Source organism: Chrysochloris asiatica, unplaced genomic scaffold, assembly GCF_000296735.1.
Source record: "Chrysochloris asiatica unplaced genomic scaffold, ChrAsi1.0 scaffold00559, whole genome shotgun sequence".
Taxonomy (NCBI): domain Eukaryota; kingdom Metazoa; phylum Chordata; class Mammalia; order Afrosoricida; family Chrysochloridae; genus Chrysochloris; species Chrysochloris asiatica.
In genome coordinates this window covers 254,335-263,728 of record NW_006409077.1, presented here as the reverse complement: position 1 = coordinate 263,728, position 9,394 = coordinate 254,335, and the positions used below count along the sequence as shown (strand labels likewise).

Below are 9,394 nucleotides of genomic sequence, written 5' to 3'. Positions count from 1 at the left end.
CTAACAGCAACCTGAAGATGAATGCACTATTTTGAATAATTTCATCACACCTGAGTCCTTTTCTGCCACTTAACTGGAGGTTTCTGATAATTAATTTATCCCAGAAATTGATTCTTCCCTTTTCTCTGATGGCCAGAGAATTCTACCTCATTCCAGGTTCCCCATGAAAGCCCTGTGAAACACTTTCAGAAAGGAAACTGTAACTATGACCCTTATAGCCTCAGTGCAGAAACATATGGGTTCTCAGAAGGGAAGTAAGTTTTTGCTTCAGTCTGTATCACTGTGTGTGGAATGCTGTCCTTCTGTAAACAGTAATAGGTTGCAGCATCTTTATCTTCCACGCTGCTGATTGTGAGAAAGTAGTCTGTCTCAGACCCTCTGCCACTAAATCTGTCAGGGACCCCAGAGGCCAGATTTGATGTGCTATAAATCAGGAGCTTTGGTGGGGCTCCTGGCTTCTGTTGGTACCAGTGTAAGTGGCCTGCATTTATACTTGAGCTGGCTTTGCAGCTGATGGTGACACTCTCTCTTGGGGAAAATGCCATGGAAGCTGGTGACTGAGTCAGTGCAACATCTCCACTGGATCCTGTGGTTAAATATGAGAGGAAGAGAAGTTACCAGAAATAACAATACAGGAATGCTGTCGTACCAATAAACAAGCAGATTTACTATAGGACTTTAAGAAACAAAAAAAGTATAACATAGAACCAAACTGTCATGAGGAAGCTGATCCTGAGTGTAGGATTTTGGTCTTACCTGTGACAATGAGCAGCATGTAGCCAAGCATTTGGACCTGAAAAGCCATTATGCTGTCTGAGTCCTGTCTCACGCTAAACACAATTCTCCTATAAAGAGCACCCCTAAAGAGCAACTCTCTGAGGCTTGGGGTTCCTGGGGACACGACATGCAAATCAAAAGGCTTTAATGCAAAAAGTGCTGTATATATATCCAAGTGCTCATCCCATTTACTTTTATAAGTCAAATCAGAATAGGAAAGCGATTTTTCTGACTAATTACATGCATCTGGACATCACCTATGTGTTATCACCTATGTCTAGATAGGCTCAATTTAGCCTAGTTAGCAAGGAAAATTCCAGGAAGTGTTGTGTCATGTGAATTTTCTCAGTAATGATGTTCTAATAATGACTTTATGTAAATGCCCATCAGAAAACCCCAACTGTCCCCACAGATCTACTTCTTCTTGCTCTGACAGCTGCTTCACTGAGACCTTGTCACCTATCAATGTTGCTCAAGCGGCTTCTGAACCCACAAGTTTTGGGGAAACTACCTTCCACGTGCATCATCTGCAATCTAAATATCCTCGGGGATGAATTCCACAAAAGATGTGCACAGGATACACCTAGAGACTGGAAACCACCATTCAGGCAGGGCTATCATATTTTGGTTGGTTGTTCATTTCTGAAAATGAAGTATGCTCAGTATAAGTTCACTAACAACTAAAATATATCCAGTACTCCATCATACGCTTATTTTTCAAGAACTCTGGTTTGGTTTGAGGAACTAGAATAGAGATCCGTATAACATAATTAAAAATCTAAGAAATGGAATTACAATGCTTTTCTCAGTCACAATTGAAACAGTGTCCTCGTCTGAGGCATTTAAGTGAAAGTTAATATTTTTATCTGGGAATATTAAGAAATCGTTTTCAAACTAGTCCCATATTAATTATTAGAGAACAAGTGTGTTGTAAGCAGGGCTTTTCTTGAAGAGCTTTATCAGGACAATGTTTTGAAAGATCTTAGTCTCATAGCAAATGTGTATTATATCGGTGAAGAGATGCAAGGGTCATGAGGTCAATGTAAAAGATCATCAGGGTAACCTTTCGGACTGATGATGCCTTATACATCCTTTGATAAAGTCATTCCCTTATTTTTAGTTATTGGTTCTCAAATTTTAGGAATAGAAATAACTTAGGGGATTTGTTAATGAAAGCCACCTTCGAAGTTACTGGAATTCCAGGTATTTTTGAGTTCTTCTTAAATCTCAGAGAATGCTCTGCTGAACGGAACTCCAGGTAAATGGCTATTTTTTTCTCATTATTTTGAAGGTATTCTGTGGCTGCTGCCTTCCCTTCCTTATGCTGAAATGTAAGCAGTTAGTCTTATTCTTGTTCATTAATAGAAAATAGAACTCTCTTTCCTGATTTTGGTAAAGATTAAATAAAATATGATAGCATTTATACATTGGGTGCAAAACCTGAGTACCAAATAAATATACCCTCTCTCCCACATCCTGCCTACTCAACTGGGCTTGATAATTAAATGCAATGGCCACACAGAACTCAGAGCGGACACTCAGCATTACGGGGCTTATTAGAGAAGATAATAAGTTCGAATTCAGTGTCAGAAATTCAGCACAGCCTCTCCCCAGCTGTGCCCACAGACAGGTCTCTCTCTGACTGGTCAAGGTTACAAAAGTCTTCTAGGGCTAGTGAGAAATGCCCCCAGGACATATCACTCTACCATAAGGCCCAGCCAGAAGAACTGGGCCTCAGCTATAGCTCCAAGGGTCAGTAAACCTAGCCTCACATCTTCATTAAAGTGCTTAAGGGTTCCCCTCACTGCAAGCAAGCTTTGTGTCCAAAGTCACTCAGCTTTACTTGCTCTGGTGTCTGAGAAGCCCACTGCTTTGTCTCATCCTTACCTTGCAATTAGCAACCATGTGCCTAATTCACAGTGCCACTAGGGATTCTTAAAGATAGGTAAATCTGAATCCTAAGCTTGCTAAACAATTATGATGATCATGGTGGGTGGTGATTATGTGCTGTGGAGTCGGTTCCTGCTCATAGAGACCCTGTATAGGCCTTCCTAGACTATAAATCTTTATGGGAGCAGAAAGCCTCATCTTCCTCCTAGAGAACAGCTGGTAGTTTCAAACTGCTGACCTTGAGGTTAGCAGCCTGACTTGTAACCATACAATTATGTTGTTGTTGTTAAGTGCCTTCGAGTCGGATGTGACCCATAGCGACCCTATACAGGGTTTCTGAGGAGCAGCTAGTAAACTTGAACCACCGACCTTGCAGTTCAAATGGCTTTGCAGTCTAGCACATTAACCCACAGCGCCACACCAGGACTCCTGCCTTTTAGTGTAATCTGAATAAATACGACTCCCATCCATGGGTATCTTGTTTGTGTCAGAGTAGAACTGGGCTTCACAGGGTTTTCAATGGTTGAATTTTCCGAAATAGGTTACTGCACCTTTCTCTTTCTTCCTATTTCAAAGCATTTATTCTCATCCATAGTAGCTGAGCTTGGACTTTATAGTTTTAATATATATTTGTAATGTTTAGGAAGAAATGTAAAGACTGAAAAATGAGGACAACTCCAAATAGTCAAAATACAATATAATATATGCGAGAACAAGAATGGAATAATTTCTTTTTATACTCTGTGAAGGTATACTTCATATTGCATTGAAAATTTTATAATTTTCATTTCATATTTTAATTAAGAAATATGAGAAAGAGAGAGGATTAGTAGTACCTTAATACTATGCAGAAACTTTATTTTTCGGTACAGTCCCACTAATTCCAAGGTGAGGCATGTAGACTGAATTTTGGGAATACATCTTCCCTCTTGATTTCAAACTCTTAAGTTCAGTGTTAGCAGAAGCTGAAGTGTTGACTCTAGGACATGTCTCCCACCAGATAACGTAAAGGAACTTCAGAAAACTTTTTTATTGGGATGACATTGCAGAGTTCATATATCATTATATACACCCACTGACTAGGTGATTTGTTGAACTGACCCTTTTTTTTTAAGGCATGTCCCTCTATTGTATGTTTTTTTCTTTCTTACATTGGACACTTTATGAATACAATAGCAGACAAACAGCTCCAAGCTCTGAACTGGCTTTCTTATGACAGCCCCTATTACTATACAAGGAAAGGAAGCTGGAGGGGCAGATGGTATAGTAAAAGTTCATTGGATTAAAGCAGAGGAGTAGTAGGTTGGACCTGGCTTTTGTGTCTGGCCCACTGCCATTTCGTCTTTCTTTAACTCAATTTCCACAATTTAAAAAAAATGGGAATGTATTAACTCAGGAGTCCTTTAAACTCTGTGATTTCTATTTCCAGAAAAAGAAATCCAAAAGAATAACTAAGTTTTTCATAATTAATCATGAAAGGACTTTTTTCTTTTTTTATAGCAATTGATAAGTTGTTGTTGTTAGGTGCCATCAAGTCGGTACCAACTCATAGCGACCTTATGAATAGCAGAATGAAACACTGCCCGATGCTTGGCCAACCTCACTACTGTTGCCACACTTAAGTCCGTCGATGCTGCCACTTGGCCAGTCCATCTCGTTGGGGGTCTTCCTCTTTTTCTCTGACCCTCCACTCTACGAAACATGATGTCCTTCTCCAGGAACTGGTCAAATACACAGAAAGAAAATGAAAAAAATTAATACTCTAAAATGTCATAAACCAATATTGATTCAAGAATTTGAGTCATCTATGTGAAAAAAAATTTTTTTCTTTCTTCGAGTCATTTTGTTTGTTGTTCTTAAGCTACAAATTTGTACTCTTATCAATCTATGAATTTCTGCTTAAAACTTGAATGATGAAGTGCTGGCTATATTGATATTTGGAGTTCTGATGTGCCACTGTGGGATAAAGCACTGGACAGCAAGGTCAGTTTCAACTACAGGGTCAGTGGTTCAAACTTACCAGCTTGTATCTGAAAGATAGTTAACCAGTTTTGATTTTCAAAGATCCCTTTCAATGAAATGCCTGGAAAAAAAATTTCTTTTAAGTGTAAAAAAATTTTTTGGCATCTAGAAAATACATTGAGAAATAGGAAATACTTGAGAGGTCTTAATGTAGTAAGGAACTAACAAAAAATGGTTTAAGAATTTTCTGATTCATATTTTAATTTTTTCATCCAAACCCAAGTAACTTTAGAGACATAGGATGTCAACAGCTGCTAATACAAAAAGTGTCTGAGAGGGATGTCATGCAGTGAGCAGCTTGCCTGGAAAGTTTTTGCTCATGCCTAGAGCACTGTGGGAGGGTACTTATGTACCTGCTGACAATAATAATTTGCGGCATCATCAGCTTCCACAGGGTCAATTGTAAAGGAGAATGTAGTTCCAGAACCACTGCCACTGAACCTCACTGGAACTCCCGGTTCTCGAGTGGATGTAAAAGTGATCAGGAGTTTAGGAGGCTGTCCTGGTTTCTGCTGATACCAGTTAAAAAGGCTGGTGCCCAGTGATTCAATACTCTCACTGGTCCTACATGAGATGCTGGCTGTATTCCCTGGAGCCACACTCAAAGAGCCTGGTGACTGGGTCAACACAATGTCACAAGTGGAACCTGTGATGGTAAATAAGCAAACACAATAAACCATGACAGATGAGCTGAGAGCAATCAAGCATTGGTTTCTGAGTCATTTGGAACTTAATTAATGCATTAATTCTGGTGACTGAAACTCAAACCCATAGGAAATGAAGATTGTTGCCCAGTGGTTTCTTGCACACTCCTCACCTGGTATCCAGAGTAGCAAGACCCACAGCAAAGGAGTCCAAGAGCCCATCTCGAGATCTGAACTAGAGGCTTCTCCTCAAAGGCTCTGTGGGGCTGCCTGTAAGAATGCTTTAAGTGGTGTGGAGTGCTGGCTAGTGACATGATATGCAAAGCAGCTCAGGCAGGTGTTGATTGGTGTACAGAAAAGATGCTCTGTTTTTGCCCAGTGGAAGCTGGAGCTACCACAAAATTTCAAAGGGGTATCTGAAACATAACCCAAGGGATTTGTTGACCCTGTTCAGTTACTTCTTCATCTTCTAATCTATTTTAGATAGCACACTGGGGCGTGTACTGTGGCTGCTCTACCTTAGGGTATAAAGTGGTTTTAAGAACACTCTGGATCCTTAAACATTAAAATTTTATCACATCACAAATATTAAAGCATTTCCAATTGTGACCCTTGTAAGAAAGCAAGCAGATAGTTTTACAAAAGTGAAGTACAATGGTCTAGCAGATTGAGATGGGAAGTTGGTTGCTTGGAATAAGTGATCTTTACACTAAATCCCAAAATATTATTAGGAGATGGAATGGACATATCATACACTCTTATGAAAGGTTCGGAATCTAAACAATTTAATGTCTGTCCCTACATGTGGATAAGGCAGGGTTATTCTACTTTCTCTGCCTCTAAAACCAATGATGGAAACAGGCACATTACACTGTCCATAGTGGAGAACAATTAGTCCCTAACTTCTAGCTAATTCATCTTTCCTCTCATGGATGCCAGAGTTAAGGAATCACACATTCTTCAATAGGAAGATAAGGGAACCTAAAACACAGGGAATGTTTTTATAACTCACTGTAGATTTATTCTAGAACATGAAATGAATAGAATGATTGAGGAATAACTAAACATATTTTTGGAGATTATAGAACAACATATCCTGCTTGAACTTGTCATAACTTTAAGGCAACACTCCAAATCTGAGTGGCCACAGGGTGTCCCCAATTTCTAGATAACCAGGATGCAATTTGAAAAAGGGTACTAGTACATAATATGATCTGCTTCGTAAACATTATTTTCTTTTGCTCAGAACCTGGATACACATTAACACATGGGAAGTAACTTTTATTACTTATAAGAATCAGACATGAACCCAAGCCTTTCTTTCAAATAAAGAGTTTCCATAATGAGAAACTCCTTCTTAAAAGCTGTCTGTGCAGAGATGGCTACTCTTCCATGCATACCATTTTGGGCAGTGAGTGAAAGGCTTAAATGCAACATTGCCTATTTTGGTCTCGCCCTATTCACATAGGTCCACTGAGGTGAACTGTAAACATATGCTGTATGTGCTCTACCTGTGTGGGAATGAGTCTCTTTCCTTTAAAATTATTATAATCCTGTTTATTGTATTTAGGTGATCTTTCTTTTTCTTTTTCTTTTTTTTCTTCCTGAAGTGAGTAGGGACTTTATGATCTTTACTTTTTGCTACTTCCTAATGAAGCTCTGGTAGCGTAGTGGTTATGAATCGGGCTGCGAACCTTAAGGTCAGCAGTTCGAAACTACCAGCTGTTCCTAGGGAGAAAGATGAGGCTTTCTGCTCCCATAAAGATTTACAGCCTCAGAAACCATGTACAGGGTCGCTATGAGTCGGAATCTACTCCACAGTACTTAACAACAACAGCAACAAAGTGAATAAGAAGAGTGCCCACCTTAGAAATTTGAATTAATAGATGCCCTTTTTTAGGAGGGGGAAGTTCCTTTCTATTCTTAGTTTGTTGAGTGTTTTTGTCAGGAAAGGGTATTAACTTGTGTCAAATGCCATTTCCTGGGCTATTGAAATGATTATATGGGTACATAATACAATGTATTACAGGTAATGAATTTCAAATTAACCTTGTGTTCTTAGTTAAACTTTTATGCTCACAGTGTATAATCATTTTATATCCTGCTGAATTGTATTAAGTAAAATTTTTATGAAATTTTTTACATGTATAATGATGAAGCATATTTGTCTTTATAGTTCTTTTCTTGGGACATCTTTGTCTAGCTTGTTGTCAGAGTAATACTTGCCAAATAGAATGAAATTCAAAGTGTTCCTTCCTTCTCTCTTTTCTGAAAGTGTATGTAGAAGAATGGTATACATTTTTTCTTTAAACGCTTAATATAGTAGCTTAGTGGTTACAAATCGGGCTGCAAGCCACAAGGTCAACAGTTTGAAAATACCAGTGGTTCTATGGGAGAAAGATGAGATGTTCTGCTCCCGTAAAGATTTACAGCCTTGGAAACCCTGTGCAAGGGCACTGTGGGTCGAAACCGGCACATAACCACCACCACCATTAAATAACAATAATATTTAGCATCAGAAACAATAGAAATTGAGATGTGCAGCTGTTCCCTAATCACTAAGATTGAATAAACTGTGTAAAATATGCCTCAAGTCTTTAGCACTTCTGCTGGCTCCAGAATAAATGGAGCTCTCACTCTGATTGAGCCACATGATAGCAACCCTTTCACCTGCAGAAATAGGTGGGAATCTGAGCATTAGATCAACAGTTTGCATTCTGAAGTCTAAGCCTATAACTAAAATATGTTAGGTCACCCACTGATTTGCTGCTATATTAATATTCACAATTATAGTACCAGGTGTGCATGTTCTCTTAGAATAATTTTCAATAGCATACTTTCACTATCAAAAGGGCCCTTGCATGTGGTTCATTATTGATGGATGCTATCAATATATATAGCCTTTCAAAGCAAATATTTATTTCCTCTGTCTTTCTCCTTTCTTAAAATGAACAATGCACATATCACAACTTCGATAAATACGAATCTGGAAGAAAAGTAGGTATTCAACTAAGGTATAACTTTCTTGTGAAATATACAAAGCATTGGTTTTTAGTTTACAAACATAGTGCTATTTACCTTCTCAAATTCATCCTTGTTGCTGTTGTCATTATTGTGTGACATCGAGTCAGTTTTGACCCTGTATAGGGTTTGCGAGGAGCGGCTGGTGGGTTTGAACTGCCAACCTTGCAGTTCAAACCGACTTTGCAGTCCAGCACATTAACCCACAGTGTCACACCAGGACGCTGTTGTTGTTGATAAGTGCCGTCAAGTCAGTTCTGACTCATAACGACCCTCTATAGGGTTTTCAAGGAACAGCTGGTGCGTTTGAACTGTCGACCTTGTGGTTTGCAGTTCAGTGCTTATCTTATAGGGACTAGGATGTATAAAGTTCTGATACCAATCTGAATTTGGATTCTCCCTGTAGTCCAGCTCTTCAAGCATTTACAAATCCTGGGTACTTCCTAGGGGCTGAAGATAATAAAGACTATAGCTCCCCATTGTATGTTAATTTTGATGTTATTTACATATTTTATTGGGTCAACTACCCAAATAAAAACAAAAGCAGAATTTCTCTACACCATCTTCTGTGCAGTTGAGCTAACTGACCTATCTCAGTGGTCCAACATGACAAGGAAGGTCAGTAATTTTGGTATTATTAAAAAAAAAAAAAAAATTATTTGTTCCTATTAAAGAGAATCAGAGGAAAATATTCCATAAGCACCCCAAGAGTGACATCATTATCACATGTCTAATTGCTTCTCTGAGGTGGGGGTGGGGGGATCCTGGGGTGGCACTGTAGGATAAGCACTTGACCTCAGGGTGGATTTGAACTGCAAGGCCAGCGATTCAAACTCAGCAGCCACTCCTCTCAAACCCTATACAGGGTTGCTCTGAGTCAGAACAAACTCAATGGCACTTGACAATTAACATTTACTTCTCTCAGGTTTTCTGGTACAGTGATTTCTTCCCCACGTCTTCATTATCCTTTCAAATTTGAAACAAAAAAAGCATTTAGGATGCTAACCATTGTGAAAACACAATTCCAACACCTGAAGTAG

The 9,394-nt window shown here is 38.9% G+C and overlaps 1 gene segment (V, D, J or C); it reads right to left on the bottom strand.

The window, feature by feature from the left end:
• Nucleotides 1–212: 212 nt before the first annotated feature.
• On the bottom strand, nucleotides 213–805 carry LOC102833774. The segment is given in 2 exon segments: nucleotides 213–586; nucleotides 757–805. Coding segments are annotated over 2 exon segments (423 nt in total).
• Nucleotides 806–9,394: the final 8,589 nt, after the last annotated feature.